Below are 21,048 nucleotides of genomic sequence, written 5' to 3'. Positions count from 1 at the left end.
AATGACCTCCGATCATCACACACAATGATCACTTGCTTTGAAATTAGCACTTTTCTGTTAAAAATCTTCATTTGCACTCCACCAGGCTTCTTTCTCGTTGGATGGGTTATTTAGTTACAGGGGTACACACAATGTAAATGTTTGCTACTACATTATAACGGGATACAGACAATTGAAAACAATGCAAGTAACTTCCTACTAGTTTTCATGAAGCTTAAAGACCAAATACATTCGCATACATTTGACAATCACTTTGATCTATACTAATACAGAAAAGAATTGGCCTGTGGCTCTAGCATGAGCTGGCACCTGATCTGCCGGCATCACAGCGACTACACTGCGAAAAAAGCCCCAACAACCCTGCAGCAGTGAGTTCACAGCTCAGATTGTCTGACTTGGGTTCGTGGGGCTCACGCTACAGAGCTAAAAAATAGCATAGACATCCCTGCTCAGGCTGAAGCCCAGGTTTTGAGACATTCCCCTTAACCAGGTTTCAGAGTCCAAACGGAAACATCTACACTGCTCTTTTTAGCCCTGTAGTGCAAGTCCCGCAAGCCTAAGTCAGTTGACCCAGGCTTTGTGACTCGTTGCCTGGTTTGTTTGAGTTTTTTGCAGCGTAACGTACCTTTGATGACTTCAAACTCTCACTGGACATAGTTTGTACACTTAACTAGAAAAGCACTATCAGAAGTTCTGGAATAAATCTAAGATGGTTCTAATTATTACAGCCACCAAAATTTACTGGGGCAGAAAAACCTGTCTTATTATTTTTTATTATCAAAAGGGGCTAAAACCCCATATCTAAACTCAGGATGCAGATCCCTGTTCAGATGGGAGTTCTCAGCTCCTACTGGTTTCTACAATGATTTGAATTTGAACACATTAACCTAGAGACAGCTGTGTCTTGGGCTGGACTGTGAAACATTATGTTCAGGTGCATTCGGTTCTGCTCATTAGAGAGATACCAAGTTCCGCTCTGGACCTTGACTTTGGATCCAGGGCTGAGTTTTGCTCCCATCCCTACTCTAAAGCCACGTGAAAGCTTGCGATTTCCCTCAAGTTTCCATCTGTTGATGTTATACAAACTGGCCAACCCAACTAACAGCGCTGTTCTAAGCTGTACTCTGGGTTTTGTGGGTTACCGCTTAGCTGGCCCAGCAAAAGACCTCTTCCAGCAGGTACTCTCTCCTGCAATAACCTCTGCACAGTGAATGATCCACTAACCACAGGCAGCTGGCATTTTGTTTTTTCTTCTAATAGGGAAACATCTGCTTAATTCAGTTAGCTATGGAGCTCCCAGTGGAAAGAGGGAAGGGAGGAGGGTGCACAGAAGGAGATAGAGCGATAGACCAACAAACGTGACACCAGCTCCAAATAAAAGCCGAGAAAAAACTTTTCAGCGCGAGAAGAAAATAACCGTGGTTCAGCTGGTTGAGGCACTCGGGTCTGGAATGCTCAGAGTCCATAAACTGTTCGTGAACTTCACACCTATGTAATTAACTAAAACAGATTAAGCTTTCTGACAGAGTTGACAGGCAGGGATACTCATGGCTCATCTGCTCCACCAAACCTTGGGAGCCAGCTCAGAGAGCGCAGAGCAAGCCTGTGATAAATTAATCCAGATACCACTGCTGTGCTATCATACCGGAGAACATGTACTCCTGTTCCACAGCCTCAGCAGCAAGTGAACTTGAACTGACTGATAAAACAGATATAACCGCTTCTCCCCTCTCCACCCCACCAATTCTGCCTGTGGTCCAGACCCCACAGTTAGGATTAGGCCTACACTCTATGGTTCAGCAGACAGATGAGCCTTTTGTTTTTGTCCCCACGTTGCAGATTTTAGTCCACCGATCAATGATCACAAAGTCCCCCTCCCTCCTGGAACAATCCACACTCAACAACCTCAAACGCATCAATGTGCAGCTTGATTGATGCTCTCCAGCAACAGCGACTCATAAATTATGAAAAACGACTGCTACAATTAACTGAAAATCAAATTTATTCGCAATAAACAGCAAGAGACACATCGATTTTCATATTCTATGCTCAGTGTAGCCTTTTAAGCTGGGAGAACTCAAGTCAATAAAAGGAAGATAATAAATATCTAAAACTTTTTTATTCAGGTCTGGTCTATTTTTTGCTATGCTGACTTGCGCAGTTTGCTTTCTTGGCACACTCACTCTGGGTAAAACCATTCAAATGCTGACTTGTTTATTTACTGAATTTATTTGGTCAATTTGAAATGTTTCCCTCCTCTCTGCCCCCTCGTCCAGCTCTAGAAAAAAATCACTTTGCCTTATTTGCATCAAGCAAAAATATCACAAGCTAATAGAGCCAGGTCTTCAGCTAGTGTAAATCAGTGAAGCCCCACCAAAGTCAACAGAGTTACACAGATTTAACCAACTGAAAATCCGCCCATAAAATCTATGGGCTAATTTTTATAATTAGGTAGGCCAATCACAGAGCTAAGGAGATAGGAAAATTCAAGCACAGAGAAAAAGAAAAAAAATATTAAAAAAAAAAATGCTTATTGACCTTCCATAACTGTTCTTCGAGATGTGTTGTTCATGTCTATGCCACTTTAGGTGTGTATGTGCTGCGTGCACCATTGCCGGAGATTTTTCCCTCAATGGTATCCATCGGGCCAACTCTAGTGCCCTCTGGTGTCACGTGCTTATGTGCCAGTATAAGGGGCACTGCCGGCCCTGCACCCTCTCAGTTCCTTCTTGCAGGCTAACTCTGACAGAGGGGTAGGAGGGTGGGTCGTGGAATGGACATATCGAAGAATAACAGTTACGGAAGGTCAGTAACTGTTTTTTCTTCTTTGACTGCTTAGTCATGTCCATTCCACATTAGGTGATTCACAAGCACTAACCAAGGAGGTGGACTCAGAGTTCATGGACATGCGTGCTGCAACACTGCTCGCCCGAACCTGGTGTCATCTGGAGTCTGCTGGGTAATGGCGTAGTGGGATGAGAAGATATGCACTGACGACCTGGGCCAGAAATGCTGATAAAGAGGCCTGAGCTCTTGTCGAATGAGTGGTCAAGATGGCAGGTGGTGGAACATTCGCCTGCTCGTAGCATGCATGAATACAGGAGGTTATCCAGTAGGCCTTTCATCCTCTCTGCTATTGCCACAAAGAGTTATGTGGATCCGTGAAACGGTTTAGTCCCCTCAGTGTAGAAGGCGAGGGCATGCCTAACATCCGATGAGTGAAGTTGCTGCTCTTCTTCACGAAGCCACACCAGAATTCAGAAGACTGGCAGGAAAGTGGCTTGGTTGCCATGGAAGTGGAAGACCACCTTTGGCAGGAAGGGCAGAGGGGGGCACAGTTTAATCTTGTCCTTGAAGAACACCATGTACAATGGTTCTGACGTAAATGCCCTGATTTCAGGGACCTTTCTGGCTGAGGTAATCGCTATCAGGAATGCAACCTTGCAGGAGAAAAAGAAGACACAATGCCAGTGGCTCAAAGGGAGAGCCTGTGAATTTTGATAGGACCAAGTTCAAACCCCACGGGGGAATCGGTTCGCGAACCCGAGGGTAAAGTTTCTCTAACCCCTTAACAAAGTGGATTGTCATCTCATGGTGGGTGGAAGGCCGAAATTGCAGCTAGATGCACCTTGATAGATGTGAGGGCCAGACCTTGTTGTTTTACATGGAGCAAGTAATCCAGAATAGACTGAAGGGAAGACCAAGTCCGAGAAAGGCCTTGTTGGGATGACCATATTGAGAAAGCTTCCACTTGGAGAGGCAGATAGCCCTAGTGAACAGTTTCTTACTACTCAGCAAGATCTGTTGAACTTGCTCTAAACAGGCTTGCTCCTCTGGGTTCAGTCATATAACATCCAGGCGGTCAGGTGAAGGGAGCTGAGGTTTGGGTGGAGTAAATGGCCGCGATCTTGTGAGATCAGGTCCAGGCAGTGTAGGAGCGGTAGCGAGGGTGCTACTGATAAATCTAGCAGCATGACGAACCAGTGTTGATATGGCCACGCCAGGGCTCTAAGAATAACTCTTGGCTTGTCCCATTTGATTTTTAGAAGGACCTTGTGTACCGCAGGAACTGGAGGTAATGCATGGAATAGGAGTACTGTCCATGGAAGCAGGACGACATCTGAAAGGGAGCCCAGCTTGTGCCCAAGCAGTGAGCAAAACTGATGGCATTTCCTGTTCTGCTTGGTGCAAACAGGAGAGCCCTACCTTCAGAAGATGAACCTGGTGACCTCTGGGCAAAAGGAGCACTCATGGTTAGAGAAGAAAGATCTGCTGAGGTGATCTTCCAGGGTGTTCTGGGCTCCCAGAAGATGAGAAGCCTCAAGGTGGATGTAGTGCTTCATGCAGAAGTCCTCTAGACAGATGGCCTCGTGACACAGGGCAGAGGAGCACACTCCTCCCTGCTTGTTGATGTAGAACATGGCTGCTGCGTTGTCCGTCAGTACTTGCACTACCTTGCCTGTGAATTGGGGAAGAAACACTTGGCAAGCTAAGTGGACCACTCTGAGCTCCTTGACGTTTATATGCAAGAAGAGCTCTTCCTGGGACCATAGGCCCTGTGTTCTGAGGCAATCAAGGTCGACTCCCCAACCTAGATGTGAAGCATCCAACACTAGGGACACTGACTGCTGGGGGGTGACAAAGGGAATGCCCACCACTGCCGACTGGGGGTCCTTCCACCAGTCGAGGGAGGCGAGGATTGGGGCTGGAACAGCAAGTACTGAGTCCAAATGGCGTCTTTTCGGTGAGTACACTGAAGCTAAGGCCTGCAGAGGCCTGAGGTGCAGCCTTGAATTCCGGACCATGTAAGTGCACATGGCCATGTGTCCCAGGACTTGAGGCAAACCCGGGCTGTTGTGATTCGGTGGGCCATGACCTTGGATATCAGGTCCGACATTGTCTGGAATCAAGCCTCTGGAAGGAAGACTCTGACCTGGGTCATATTGAGCACTGCCCCGATAAACTCTATTCTCTGTAGTGAATGAGAGTTGACTTTTGTTCGTTTATCAACAGGCTCAGGGCTTGGAAGGTGGCTTGGACCTGATGCTGTTCTGATGCTGTCCTGTTACTTGGGCCTCTGAGTGACTCTTGATCAGCCAGTTATTGAGGTATGGGTAGACTTGAATGCTTTGCCTTCTGATAAAGGTCGCTACCACACCCATGCATTTTGTAAAAACCTGGGGGCTGCAGACAGGCCTAAAGGGAGAATGGTGAATTGGTAATGAGTCTGGTTTACTATGAACCTGAGGAATCTTCTGTGGCCAAGGAAGATAGAAATGTGAAAGTAAGCATCCTTCAAGTGGAGGGCAGTATACCAGTCCCCTGGATCCAGGGAGGGGATGATGGAGGCCAGGAGAGAAAGAGGCCTCTACTGGAGAAAAGGGGCTTCTTCCTCTTCTTCAGCCTCAACTACCTCCACGGGGTCCACATCTTGTGTATTGGTACCAGGTTCGGTACCGGAGTCAAAGTCCAGTGCCGAGCAGAGCAGTGCAGGGGCCCTCCTCTCAGAAGCAACCAAGTATGACTGGTGAGAAGATGAGCCCAGTACCGGGAGAATGGGTTCCAGAGTGGCCATTGCATAGGTCACTGTCCACCAGGTACCAGTGGGAGGACCTGTACCATGGTTCGGTGGCACGTAAGACGGGTACTGGTTGTGCTTCTTTGGATGGGTGTAAGGCTCCACCTTGCATTCAGACAAAGAATCCTCCTGAGGTGACCACAGGGGAGTGGTACCCTCACTTTCACCGATTATTGTCAAGGGTCCAGTGAGCGGTGCTGGACTGGGGCCAATCTCATAGAAGAAAACAGGGTGGCTTGCCCCTGGAAGGTATTGAATGTCCCATTGTGGGGAAGGAACTCGGAGCACCATGATCTCTCCTGCTCGTGCTCGTTGGAGCCGACAGTTGTCCCATCGGAGTTGGCGGTATTGGGAGCAATAATAAGTCCCTGGCCACTGCAAAGGCTTCCAGGGTTGAAGGCACCACGATTTCACTGGTGCCACAATGACTTTCTGGCATCAGCGGGGGGTCCTGCACTGGACTCAGCATTCTGGGCGAAGTTGATGGTGCCACTTGAGACTGGGGGTGGAGGAGTGGGCTGACACGGGTTGCACTCTACTGTTTTCCCCTTGCTTGCCTTTCTTCGGCACCAGTGAGCGCTCTCTTCTTATGTTTCTTCTTGGTACCGGAGATGGAGAATGGTGCCAGGATACGCGCAGTGTCGGAGGAGTGCTTTGAACTGAGGTCAAAGTGCTCGGTGCCGAATCTGGGTGGCTTGGCTTTGAATCCGGTCTAAGAGCATCTTCCATTAGGATTACCCTGAGTCTGGCCTCTCTTTCTTTGTATGAGGCTTAAAGTCCTGACAAAGCTGACAACGCTCCCAGACACTTCACACAACTGCAGTGCCACAGGAGACATAAGGTTTGAAGCCCGGGAGCTGAGGGGGGCGCATGCCTGGCAAAGGGAGCCCCTCAATGATAAAGGAGGGGTTCTAACTATCTATACTAGTATTACACTGGTCTACAATTTTTGAGAAGTCGTCTGCTTCAGAGATAAAATGTGCTATTTATTATGTATTTTGATGTGCTGAATTCAAATATGACAATTAAAACAACGGATTGGCTACTGTTTCTAAGATATTTAAGTTTTTACAGTTTATGTCTACGTATATTGTGCAGATAGTAGAGTTTTAATCATAAATTGTAAACCTAGGTCTTTTCATGTGTTTATGGTTGCTTTACATGATAATATTTCACCTGTCCTGTTTATGTAACACTTTAAAAATCAGCAAAAGGGTTATATAAATAAAATTTATTATGAAACAAAAGGCAAAAAACTATTATGTACATAGTTTAGTCCTATTCAGTGTCTACTCGGCGCTTCTTGGCTTGTCTCTTGTATTCATTAAATGGAGCATCTCTTGTCACTGTCCGGCAATAGTCTGCAAGCACTGATGGGCTCCATTTGCCCTGATAGCGTTTCTCCATTGTTGCAATGTCCTGGTGAAATCGCTCGCCGTGCTCGTCGCTAACTGTTCCGCAGTTAGGTGGAAAAAAATCTAGATGAGAGTGCAAAAAAATGTATCTTTAGTCACATGTTGCAACCAAGGCTTTTGTATGCCTTGAGGAGGTTTTCCACCAACAACCTGTAGTTGTCTGCCTTGTTGTTTCAGAGAAAATTTATTGCCACTAACTGGAAGGCCTTCCATGCCGTCTTTTCCTTGCCACGCAGTGCATGGTCAAATGCATCATCTCGAAGAAGTTCACGAATCTGAGGACCAACAAAGACACCTTCCTTTATCTTAGCTTCACTTAACCTTGGAAATTTTCCACGGAGGTACTTGAAAGCTGCTTGTGTTTTGTCAATGGCCTTGACAAAGTTCTTCATCACACCCAGCTTGATGTGTAAGGGTGGTAACAAAATCTTCCTTGATTCAACAAGTGGTGGATGCTGAACACTTTTCCTCCCAGACTCCAATGACTGTCGGAGTGGCCAGTCTTTCTTGATGTAGTGGGAATCTCTTGCACGACTATCCCATTCGCAGAGAAAACAGCAGTACTTTGTGTATCCAGTCTGCAGACCAAGCAAGAGAGCAACAACCTTCAAATCGCCACAAAGCTGCCACTGATGTTGGTCATAGTTTATGCACCTCAAAAGTTGTTTCATGTTGTCATAGGTTTCCTTCATATGGACTGCATGACCAACTGGAATTGATGGCAAAACATTGCCATGATGCAGTAAAACAGCTTTAAGACTCGTCTTCGATGAATCAATGAACAGTCTCCACTCATCTGGATCGTGAACGATGTTGAGGGCTGCCATCACACCATCGATGTTGTTGCAGGTTACAAGATCACCTTCCATGAAGAACAATGGGACAAGATCCTTTTGACGGTCATGGAACATGGAAACCCTATCATCACCTGCCAGGAGATTCCACTGCTGTAGGCTGGAGCCCAACAGCTCTGCCTTACTCTTGGGTAGTTCCAAATCCCTGACAAGGTCATTCAGTTCACCTTGTGTTATGAGGTGTGGTTCAGAGGAGGAGGATGGGAGAAAATGTGGGTCCTGTAACATTGATGGTTCAGGACCAGAAGTTTCATCCTTTTCCTCTTCCTTGTCTGACTCAAGTGAGAATGATTCTGGTGCATCAGGAACCGGCAGTCCTTCTCCGTGGGGTACTGGGCGTATAGCTGATGGAATGTTTGGATAATGCACAGTCCACTTTTTCTTCTTTGACACACCTTTCCCAACTGGAGGCACCATGCAGAAGTAACAATTGCTGGTATGATCTGTTGGCTTTCTCCAAATCATTGGCACTGCAAAAGGCATAGATTTCCTTTTCCTGTTCAACCACTGGCGAAGATTTGTTGCACAAGTGTTGCAGCATATGTGTGGGGCCCACCTCTTGTCCTGATCTCCAATTTTGCAGCCAAAATAAAGGTGATAGGCTTTCTTAACCATAGTGGTTGTACTGCGCTTTTGTGATGCAAAAGTCACTTCACCACAAACATAGCAGAAGTTATCTGCACTGTTCACACAAGTACGAGGCATCTCTGCTCACTTTGGGGCTAAACAGAAATGTGTCCCTTCGCAAAATCAAACACTGACAAATAAGACAGCACGACACTGTATGATTTCTAGAGCTGATATAGGGCAATTTGTTCAGCAGAGTGATGTAAGCTTCGTTATGATTGCATCATCCATGACTTCTAGGAATAACATGATGCAATTCATATAATGTATGTCGCAATACCAGCTTCAGATTGCATCATTCATTGTTTTGCCTAAAAAGCAAGTACTGTCCAAACCCAGTCATAGATTTATTCATCGATCCAGTCAAAGATTTATTTAGTCATTTCTGGTTTAAATTGAGATCCCTTCCCTTTATAACTCACTTATCCTCCGCCATTCCCAAGTCAAGGGTCATATATACTGACCCAATAGCATATCTTGAAAACTAGAGCCAATCAACAATTTTAAGCATCATTTTCATTCTCAGTGACCCAGAATTAGTAAAGTTTGACAACATTTATTTCAGAAGCATTTTGGCTGTAGAGCAGTATTATTTACAATATTTACATTACAATTAAACTAAGACTAATAAACTGGAATACAGAGAAGAAACTACTGAAAAACGCCTTGCCGAAGCAAGAGTTGTTGCTCCAGCAACCATCACAGGCGGTAAGAAGGAACTGGGAGGGTGCAGGGTCGGCAGGATCCCTTATACTGATGCATAAGTGTGTGGCACCAAAGAGTGCTAGAGCCAGCCCGAAGGATGCCACTGAGGGAAAACTCTCCAGCAACGGTGCACACGGTGCACACCTAACATGGAATGAATATGAGCAAGCACTTGAAGAAGAATGACAAAATCTGTAGATGCAGTGTGTTCTAATGGTTAGAGAAGGCAATAAGGAGTCTGAACTCCTGGGATCTATTCCTGCCTCTGTAACCTTATGCAGGTCATTTAACATCATTTTGACTCAGTGTAGCTATATCTACCTGTAGAACACATTTTATAACCTAACAGGTCTTTCTTTTGCCTGTAATTTCATAGGTATTTAGAGATAGAGAAGTGTTTTGAGATCCTGGGTTGGAAGATTATATAATTGCTAAGTATGATTAAGTTAGTTATTGCCTCTTGCAATTTCTCTGAAGAACAAAGAGCATGACTACGGGCACATGCATAAAATATCAGATTTGCATGCAATATTGTGAAAGTTTCACACACAAATTAGATGTGTGCAGTTGTGTGCATCCACCTTTGAGAATCTGGCCCTATAAGTAAGGCTCCATGTTTGTCACAGAGGTCATGGAAGTCACGGATTCCATGACCTCCATGACTTCTGCAGCAGCCGGTGCACCTGGGCCGGGAGCCATCTGAGCAGCTTGGGCAGCCCCTGGGCCAGGCACACCAGCCGCTGCTGGGGAAGTCTCGGGCCCCCGCATCCCACAGCAGCAGGAGTTTGGGTGTGTGGGTGCTCAGGGCTCAGAGTTGGGGTGTGGGGCGGTGCTTACCTGGGGAGGGGGGCTCCCCAGAAGGGCGACAGGAACTCCCCTCCCGCAGCTCCTAGCTCCACGTCCTGCCTCCGCCCACAGGCACCGCTCCCACAGCCCCACTGGCCGCGGTTCCCAGCCAATGGGAGCTGCAGAACCGGGGCTTAGGGCAGAGTGGAGGCAGCATGTGGAGCAAGGAGCTGGGGTCCCCGCTTCCCAGGAACCTGTCCCAGCCCTCCTGCCCCCCACAGCACCTGCACTTCCCCCACCCCCGAGCATGCAACCCCCTTCCCAGCACCCATGGAACCTTCCAGGCCGCCCTCCCCATCTGCCATCCCCCACCCCCTAGTTTTAGTCAGGGGTATATAGTAGAAGTCATGGACAGCCTATGTCAATCTTTCTGTTCATCATTTGCACTACTGCATGTTCCATTTCACTTTAGCTGCCCATTTCACACTTTCCTGGATTGACATGAAACCTTGTTTCTTCCAACCTAAGACTGTCTGGGCTCACTGTTGACGGTGTAGTATCTATGTGCAACCCTCGCTCACACAGTATGGCTCTTTGTCTCCCTCTAATGGCTAGAGCATGTAAAGATGTTTATGCTACTGCTTCCATGCTACTGAACTTGGTCTTTCAGTTCAGGGAATAGATGCTCATGCTCAAGAGGTCCCAGGTTCAGTCACTGCCACCACTGTCCAGGTATGTCATTACCTATGCATACCTCAGGCAGAGGCTTTCCTTCCAACAAAGCCATGTTGATCTTCCTCTAGTGTTTTCTCTCATTGCTCTGTGCAATGTCTTAAAGACATTCCTCTGTGAGTGCCTCAGAACCCTTTATAGCTTTGAGTTATTCCCTCACCTACCTCTGGACCTCAGCATAGAGTTGATTAACTCACACTGCTTACAGCAGCACCCGATGAAATGTACTTACCCGTTCGGCAGAATTCATCAGCCTCCTGGTGCACCATGTCTTTGACCCGATTGCTGTAGGTCAGCCTGGAGTCTTGATCGTAAGCCTTCAGCGTCTCGCTGGAGCTGTAGGACTTTTGGGGTATTTTGCTGTCTTCGCTCTCTGCCGAGGAGCTAGTGTAGCGTCGCTCGGTGTCACGGCGCCTGGTCAGAGATCGATATGGTTTTCTCTCTTTCACATCCATGGCACTTTTGTCTGAGTCTTCAACATTAAAATAACAGCGTTTGTGTGGTGATCAGATTGGAATGATCTGAAAGAGAGTATAAAAGAGAGGAGACCTGAGTTCATCCCATTAGACAGGGGGGGGGTTGAGTTTTTTAGTTTAAGCTTTTTATTCAGTCTTACAATATGCAAAAGAAAGGGTGGCTAACAGACTACCGGGAACCCACTTACAACAACTACCGATAAAAGAAAAGTATCAATTATCGGTGTCCCAAACCATGCCTTATACCTCTCATTTATAACTGCAACTACTAAAAGAACTGCTGGTAGGCACAGCAATAAAATAAATAAATAAATACTTTTAAAAAACTAACCATTTGTTCCTAGCATTAGTATGTTTCAAATGTGAACGTGGCTGAGATTTTCAAAAGTGACTAGCCATTTTGGGTGCCTCATTTTTAGTGCAACCTACTTCTAAACACCTTACAGGAGCCTAATTTCCAGAAAGCATGGAGCATTTAAGCTCTGAAAATAAGCTTCCGGCACACTGCCCTGCTACTAGAAGCTTCCTGATGTACCTGCTCTGTGGACATTCTAGTTCAGAGTCCAGGCTGTCAGTTTGACACATGTCACCAGCTCTCAGCTTACTAATACATAAATAAAAATGAAATAATGTATATTTTGTTGGCATCTAGGTAATAGTCCTCCCCCTAGTCCTCTGTCAGGTCTGTTCTATAAATCCCAACCTTGTCATAAAAAAATAGATCTGCACTGCAAACTGAAACTTTATTTCCTCATGATGGTTCCCTTTTAAAATAATCATTATGCCCCCTGCTAGTTTGGGACACCTAAAAAAATGGAGGCACCCATATTACTAGTCACATTTGAAAATATGGATCTATATTTTAAGAGGGTCTTTATGGAGTATTTTAGGTTAGAGAGACTGACTAGGAGAGAAAAAGAGCAGGAAAGCAAGCCACTCGAGTGCTGGGGAGTGGGAGAATGAAGTGTGAGTTTTAGAAGGAGCCCAGACAAAGATGTCTGCGGAGGCAAATGCTCCTCTTTGCTTCCTTATTTGAAATGTTGTTATGGTACCGAGTGAAGTTGAGAAGTTGCAAATAGGAGATGGTACCACTGCTTCATAGCTACGTAAGAGTGGATTTTGTTCCTGTCACTATGCCAAATAGAATATATATGCACAAGGACAAGGGGGCATATGCACACACACAGAAGAAACTGGTACGAGAAATAAACATGAAAAATATTTTGTCAAAATACTTAATTATTGAAGTAGATCAGCTTTTCACTGTAATAAAATTACCTGCAACGTTATTTGCAGGAAAAAAAAAATCAATGCATATTGTTGCAATAGCAGTAAAATATGTCTCTATGTTTCCAGACTGGTTTATTGTGCTCAAAAGAAACCAAATATTGAAGACAGGCTTACACAATTATGGCCTGATGTACTCTGGAGCTGAGCATCACAACTCACACTATATAGAATAGGAATTGAAGATGAACCTCGGTATAGCAGGCTAATAATGGGTAATAATGACCACTCATTTCCCTCTATTTTTTTTTTTTTAGAGTAAAGGAAGGACAAATAAATACCTCTCATTTCCAAGGCTTGCCATATTGAGTTTAACAGTAAACCAGAGGTGGGCAAACTACGGCCTGCGGCCCACATCAGGCCCACGGGACCGTCCTGCCTGGCCCCCAAGCTCCTGGCCCGGGAGGCTAGCCCCCATCCCCTCCCCTGCTATCCCCCCTCCCCCGCTGCCTCAGCTAGCTCGCTCCGCCACAGGCGCAATGCTCTGGGCGGCGGGGCTGCGAGCTCCTGGGGCAGCGCAGCTGCAGAGCCCGGCCTGACCCGGTGCTCTGTGCTGTGCGGCGGCGGCAGTGGCGTGGCCCAGCTCCAGCCGGGTGGCACAGCGGTAGCGCCACCAGCCACCGGTGCTCCAGGCAGCGTGGTAAGGGGAGGCTGGATAGAGGGCAGGGGAGTTCGAGGTGGTGGTCAGGGGGGAAACAGGGGGTTGAATGGGGGCTGGGGTCCCGGGGGGTAGTCAGGAAGGAGGGGAGGTTGGATGGGGTGGCAGGGGGCAGTCAGGGGCAGGGATACCAGGGGGCAGTCAGGGGACAGAGAGAAGGGGTGGTTGGATGGGGCAGGGGTCCTGGGGGGGCATCAGGAATGAGAGGAGGGGTTGGATGGGGTGGCGGGGGTCCAGGGCAGTCAGGGGACAGGGAGTGGGGGTGCGTGGATGGGGCAGGAGTCCCGGGGGAAGGGGGGGGGGGCAGACAAGAGGTGGGGGCTGGACCACGACCCCCTCCCCTAACCGGCCCTCCATACAATTTACGAAACCTGATGCAGCCCTCAGGCCAAAAAGTTTGCCCGCCCCTGCAGTAACACTTACCTCTTAAATCAAAACATACTGTGGCTTACACTCAGTTTGGTATTTATCGCAAGATTAAAAGAGTGAATGGAAATATTTAATTATTATTTAGAAGGGGCAAAAGTCAATCAAAAATCAAAGGATTGGCACTAAGGGAAAACCTTCAGCACTAGCACTAAGGGAAAGTTTGGCTAGGGGCAGATGACAACTATTTAAACTCCAAACACTACGGTTAACAACAAAATCCATAAAAATACATTTAAAGCCTGACGCACCATGTTTATTTCAGCCAGTTGTGTCTAATCACTGCAACACAACTATATCCTCTTGGCCAAGATTGTATGTACTATCAGTTTAATATCTGCTCTGTGCCTTGTACTCACAGGGAACTGGACTAGGTATAATACATAATTTATAGCTCTAACATCTGTACTCCTATACACGTGTTCTGATAACCTACAATACCAAGGCACAATGTGGTGGTTCAAAGATGGCATTTTACTGTTAGCTCACTTTCAACATCAGTGGTCCAGTGGAATGGAGCTAGAGCCAGAGAGAGGCAACTGGATGAAGCCGGCCAGTGATTGGCAGTGAAAAGGTGAATCTAGAACCAGGGAGGAAATGGGAGGACTCATCTGTGGGTCTGCCACTGTGACTCTGTTGGAACCACATTCTGGGTTTTCCTGTCATTTAGATGCTAGAATCTATCATATTGTTGGTAGTGGGAGGAACTCTGGGCCCAGTTCTGATCTCTTGAAAACTAGTATAACATATTTGACTTAAATAGAGCTACTTCCCTTTTCACATTGGCACTAATCCTGATTTACTCCAAAAATGGTGTCAGGCCCATCGACTCCATGGGTGAAATCCTGGACCCAGTGAAATCAATGACAAAATACCCAATGACTTCACAGGAGCCAAGATTTCACCTATATTTGTGTGTAAAGCATGTAGAAATACACAGCATATGAAAGGAATACTTTGTTTCCATCACATTTATCCTTACTTATATATGGGTCATCAAATACCTGAAGCTTAGAAAAGAGACGACTGAGGGGGGATATGATAGAGCTCTATAAAATCATGACCGGGGTGGAGAAAGTAAATAAGGAAGTGTACTTTACTCCTTCTCATAACACAAGAACTAGGGATCACCAAATGAAATTAATAGACAGTAGCTTTAAAACAAACAAAAGAAGTATTTTTTCACACAACACAGAGTCAACTTGTGGAACTCCTTGCCAGAGGATGTTGTGAAGGCCAAGACTATAACAGGATTCAAAAAACAACTAGATAAATTCATGGTGGATACGTCCATCAATGGATATTAACCAGGATGGGCAGGGATGGTGTCCCTAGCCTCTGTTTGCCAGCAGCTAGGAATGGGTGACAGGGGATGGATCGCTTGATGATTACCTGTTCTGTTCATTCCCTTGGAAGCACCTGGCATTGGTCAGTGTTGGAAGACAGGATACTGGGCTAGATGGACCACGGGTCTGACCCAGTAGGGCTGTTCTTATATTCTTATGAGGCCCTAATTCAGCAAAGCCCTTAAGCACAAGCATAACTTTAAGCATGTGTTTAAATCCCATTGAACTCAGTGATGTAAGTTAAGCACATAGTTAAGTGCTTTGCTCAACAAGGATGGGATTACTCACCTGCTTAAAATTAAGCACGTGCTTCAGTACTTTGCTGAATCAAGACCTGAGAGGTGTAAACACCAATGTGGAGGAGAAATTGTCTAAGAGCAAGATGATATACTGTAGCTGTACTAAGGGGGATTACATTACACGACTAAGGAACATTTAGGCTGATTATCAAGAAGAATTTCCTAAATGTGTGGAATAGCTCTGCTAAGGAACTGGTCAACTCCCCTATCATTTGAGTCAATTAAAACTGCACCAGCCAAAAGCAGTGGAGGTTACACTGTAAGAAAAATCCTCCACTGATCAGGAGATGGGGCAGATGACCTAACAGAGACTTCACTGTTGCTCACTTCTTTTGTTCTAGGAAAACTGTATGTCATTGTTTTCCTATTTAAAAACAAAACACTCTTTTTGCTTAAAAATAGTTACCCTTTGTTTTGACTATTATTTTATTTACATCTTTTCTTTATATGACTCAAAGGGTAAGCACTTGGCTGCAAGTCCTAGAACGGAGCAAGCTTGTTATGACTTTTATTAAAACACCTTAAAAACAGGCCCCTTCACTATAGCAGTGCTACTGGGAGATATTATAATGAACATCTAAATCATGGTTTACGGGTCCCTTGTGGGGACAAATGTGCGAGAAAAGCAGTTACAGGACGAGAGGGGAGGCTCCTTCTGTCTAATCAAGAGTGGTGTGACAGTGCCTACCGAGGGCCAGTTATTTAAAAACCTTCTACAAGGAGACTCGCACATGCCAAGAAAGCTCTTAGGCACAGGGAGAATCCACACGGTACAAACGGGGTCTGTAATTACCATCACTAACCATGAAATAGGAAACAGAAAAAAAAAAAAAAAACACCAGGAAATGGAGTGAATTCCCACCAGATGAGTTTTATATGCTTTTTCTAACAGAAAAGTGTTGAAAAACTTAAGTTCTTCATACAATATGTCAAAATAACCCCATAAATTTGCAAACTTCACACATGAATTCCTCAGTAACACAGTGCTTGGATTCCCAGTGCATTCGGGCCTTTATAGATTTAACTTTCCTCGTCTCACTCGCTCTCTCCCCCTTTGCTTTTGTAAGCTGCTGCTTTCAAATACAAAGTCGCCCCCCCCCAAAAGAAAAGATCACAACTGGGTTCTATTTTTTTAAAGGAGGGACTGTTGTATCATCTGACCTAAGTGAATTTCCAGCACATCTCTTTGGATGTGCAATTACTATTATTTCATTTTTCTATTTAGGGCCAAAATTCCCCGCTGACGTAGTCACACTGTCTTCAGTAATGCCAGCAGGGAATTTGGCCCTTGGCATTTCTCTGCTACATTATTACTTTTTATCTGTCACTCTTTGTGTCTTACTTTGCCTCTGCGGAAGTCTTCATCAATGCCATCTTCACCTCACACTTTCTCCAGGCAGGCTTCCCCAGGCACGTACAGAATGTAAAGAACAATCACATCAACTATATACTCTCCCACTACTTCATTTCAGTATCCAGGTCAAAATTGTTCTTCATGCCTTTAAAAGCCTTCACAGACTTGTTAAGCGCCTGCAGGACCAACATGGTGCCTCTCTCTTTCTCCCCCATTCTTGCAGTGCAACTAGCACTGGCTTCTCTTCTATCCATCCACACACTCTCTCCCCTTTGGGCACAAGAGACTTCTGTCCGCAGCTCAGTGCATTCTGGAAGAGCCTTCCTTGCTCTATGATCTTGTGGTTCTGTTCCTGCTAGGTTCTTACACCGTATTCATCTCCACATAATCCCTGTTCAAATCTCATCTGAAAACATCTCTCTTCTCCCTTCTTTCATGACAATTAACAGAAACTCCTACTCTTTATTTTTCAACTCTGAGGGTAATGTAACTGCACGCAGTCTGGGATACAGCTTGTATAGAAAACAACAGCCTCACCCTACAGCACCTTACTCACTCGGAGTCCATTCGAGGCCACTCATGTGAATAAGGGCTGCAGGATTAACCCCCTGTGATACTGTGCTGCGCAACAACAGCTGAGTCAGCACTCTGGTCACTGCAGCTCCAGTTAAACACTGCATGTATCTGTATCAGAAGCATGAAAAGACGAGTTAATGCTGCTGGGAGCTGAACCTGTTGCTCTAGGGAAGTGACAGGTTTCAAACCAAAAGTTGTGACAATTAAAGCCACTTCTTCACTGGTAATACACTTGACCAGATAACTAGAAATTTCTGACTCAGCTGACACCGTTTATGGTCTCCCTAAAAATAAATCTAAAAGTGCAATGAACTTGAAATCCAGAGAAGCCTAAAACACCAGATAAAGTTTAAAGCATGGTGGAAAAGTGGTGTGCAGGAGCCTAAAATGCAATTACCCCAGTTATATCTGGTTTGGGAATCCCATAGGTCTTCTTCAGTCTCCCATGGTCTGCAGCCCTCAGCCTAAACTGCTGGAAGATTTATAGATTCACAAATAAAAAAGGTTTTAAATAGTTTTTTTACTAGCGTAAGCATTTTAATGTTGCATTACTTGGAATCCTACACTGTTCGTTAAACCCAGAGGTTTCCCAAAGAAGCTAGCACTTCTGGAGACCGTTTTACTATTTAGTCACTCAGCCGAGGCAGTCTCACACAATCCTCTATGAAACTGGCCTTTTATGAGATAGCAGTGAACTACATCCATCCCAGAATCAGTTTTAAAAGTGGGTTATTCAGACCCTCAAGTTACTAGATATACTATAAGTGCTCTAATTAATAAACATTGACTGGGTCAGCTTGACAGTGTAGAGTGTCACATCACACCGGCACGTAGTGCGTGTGGCTCAGGTTTAGAAACGTATCTCCTGGGCTGATGAAAACAGCATATTTCAAATGTGGCACTTGCAGTATTCATAATAAAATGCCTCCCCCACCCCCGCCACCCTTCCCTTGGTGTTCACTGAATGAACAGCATGATAGTCTCAGAGATGACTGCAGATAGTAAAAATGTCAAGAGACAGAGAGAGACACACTAGAAATACCCAATCTAGAAATACCCCAAATCCTGGTGAGTGGGGAAGTCAGCTGGGAAGTCTCTTGCCGTTCAGCTGCAGAAGTGAAGGACAATACAGGCATAAACTATTATTCATTATTGGCAGACCCAAGTGCAAAGAAGAAAAAAAGTTATTCAGAAACTGAATTTTACTTGCTACTTGAGGTTACCTCTCTTTGAATGAGAAGGGGTCACCTCATGAGCAGTTCGGCTACTGGCTGTATGCAAGGCTACTGAACAAAGCAGATGTGTTCTGATGACTGAACTCTAATTCAAATCTAAGGTGAACACCGGAGTGACTCTTAATATAGCAGATAAAGATACATCACTAGATAGAGCCACATGTGTACACTTGAAAATGTTGGTATCCATCAGTTTTTTCTTCCTTGCTTTTCAAACAGCATTTCTATCATTACTACACCTCTACCCCAATATAACGCTGTCCTTGGGAGCCAAAATATCTTACCACGTTATAGGTGAAACTGTGTTATATTGAACTTGCTTTGATCTGCCGGAGTGCGCAGCCCCGCCCCCCCCCGGAGCACTGCTTTACTGCGTTATATCCGAATTTGTGTTATATCAGGTCGCGTTATATCAGAGTAGAGGTGTATTTTCTATAGAGGTGATCGGATGCTATAGTCATGGGTACTAATAGAAGACTGTAAGATAGATGGACATGCATATAAGCACCTCTCATCCTGAAAGTTCCCGAAGTCCATTACAAACAAATGCATGCAATATTATTGATATGCAAGAGAGCTCTAAGGTGGGGGAGCAGAAATCGGCTGTCACACAACAAAGACGGAGAGAGTAAATTTGGAAGTTAACACAAGCACAAAGCCCTGCTCTTACAAAAAATACCATGAGGTCTTTCATGTCCAAAGAGAATGGACAAGACTTGTCTGTGTGTTTATGATATTAAGATCTCTGAAGAGAATGGCCTGTTGTTGCAGGCACTCCTGAACTGTATGGGATGTCCTCCCTTCGGAATTTCAGTCAGGGCTGTTGATTATATCCAGCCATTTGACTGGTTGTATGTAAATTCAGTATTCCAAACTGGATGTTCTTCTAAAAGATCTGCTCTAAGAATTATTTTGGGGAAGTTTTATGGCATGTGTTATGCAGGAGGTCAGACTAGATCAGGGGTAGGCAACTTATGGCACGCGTGGCAAAGGCAGCACGCGAGCTGATTTTCAGTGGCACTCACACTGCCCGGGTCCTGGCCACCGGTCTGGGGGGCTCTGCATTTTAATTTAATTTTAAATGAAGCTTCTTAAACATTTTAAAAACCTTATTTACTTTATATACAACAATAATTTAGTTATATATTATAGAGACTTATAGAAAGAGACTTTCTAAAAATGTTAAAATGTATTACTGGCATGCAAAACCTTAAATTAGGGTGAATAAATGAAGACTCGGCACACCACTTCTGAAAGGTTGCCGACCCCTGGACTAGATGATGACAAATGTCCCTGTTGGCTTTGAAAGCTATGAATCTATGAAATGCTACCCAATCCTGCACAAATGAAGAGGCATTTTGCCTGTATAAAGAGAGATCAGTAGGCCCCTTGTTCTTTATTGTAAGTTAACTCTGTGGTGCTACTTTACATACCTAATTGGAGAACAAAATGCATCTCAGTTTCTTCTGGATATATCAAGGTCTTCACAGAAACCACCACCACCACCACCTGGGCAGGGGCTGCGGAGGAGAACTGCTCTGAAGGCATTCAAACTATTTCCTACTTCCATGTGTTTTTATTTATTTATTTTCCTTGTAAAGCATCAGTGGGCATCGGATCAGGGCCTACTGCCTCCTGGGGTGGCCGGAAAAGATTAATTCCATTTTTGAGGTTTGAATTTTTTTGCTAAAATATACAGGAAAGAAACCAATCCCAGATTGGCCAGCTGGTTAGTGCTATGTGAGACTCAAGTTGAATTCGTTGATCTGCCTCATATGAAAGACTTGCACCTGGTCTCCGACATCCCAGCTGCCTCATATGGAGCAGAGACTTGAATAGACAAGACAGGCTGAGAAGGAGAAAGAATGCATTGTCACCCACATTTTACAGATGGGGAATTGTGGCACAGGGAAATTAAGTGTCTTGCCCAAGGACACATGGGCAGTCTGTAGCAGAGTCCAGGAACTGAACCCCTACCTCCTGAGGGCCAATTTGGTGCCATGGTCACACAAACATTCTTTCCTTTCTAAATCATAGAAATGTAGAGCTAGACAGGAACCTTGACAGGTCATCTAGTCCATCCCTCTTCACTGAGGCAGAAGGAAGTATACCTAGACCATCCTTGACAGGCAATGTTTTTAAAAAACTACAAGGATGGGAATTCCACAACTTTCCTTGGAAGCCTATTCCAATTCTTAGCTATCCTTATAGTTAAAAGATTTTCCTAATAGCTAACCTAAATCTCCCCAGCTGCAGATTAAGCCCATTATTTCTTATCCTACCTTCAGTGGACATGGAAAACAATTGATCACCGTCCTCTTTATACCAGCCCTTCACATATTTGAAGATGGTTATCGAGTCCCCCTTCAGTCTTCTTTTCTCAAGACTAAGCATGCCTGGTTATTTTTTTAACCTCTCATCACAGGTCAGGTTTTCTAAACCTTTTATCATTTTTGTTGCATGTCACCCCTCCCAGCTTCATGTCATCTTCAAATATTATCAGCATATTCTGCACTCCATTATCCAAGTGATTAATGAAAATATTTAATAGTACACCAGACCTACCCCTGGGGGACCCCACTAGATATGCCCTCCAAGTTTGTCAGCGAATCACTGATAGCTACTCTTTGAGTACAGTCTTTCAACCAGTTGTGCACCCACCTTATAGTAATTTCATTTAGACCAAATTTCCCT

The 21,048-nt window shown here is 45.0% G+C and overlaps 1 protein-coding gene across 2 annotated transcripts in view; it reads right to left on the bottom strand.

The window, feature by feature from the left end:
* Positions 1-21,048, bottom strand: part of TENM4 (teneurin transmembrane protein 4) — a 768,234-nt gene that overhangs the window by 424,729 nt on the left and 322,457 nt on the right. For both annotated transcript variants that reach the window (XM_034759079.1, XM_034759080.1), the window contains one exon: positions 10,930-11,218. In XM_034759079.1, the coding sequence (XP_034614970.1) occupies positions 10,930-11,152 (223 nt within the window). In that variant the 5' untranslated portion in view covers positions 11,153-11,218. The remainder of the gene's footprint in view (positions 1-10,929; positions 11,219-21,048) is intronic.

The sequence above is a fragment of the Trachemys scripta genome, chromosome 1 (genome assembly GCF_013100865.1).
Source record: "Trachemys scripta elegans isolate TJP31775 chromosome 1, CAS_Tse_1.0, whole genome shotgun sequence".
Taxonomy (NCBI): domain Eukaryota; kingdom Metazoa; phylum Chordata; order Testudines; family Emydidae; genus Trachemys; species Trachemys scripta.
This window is presented reverse-complemented; position numbering and strand designations above follow the sequence as displayed.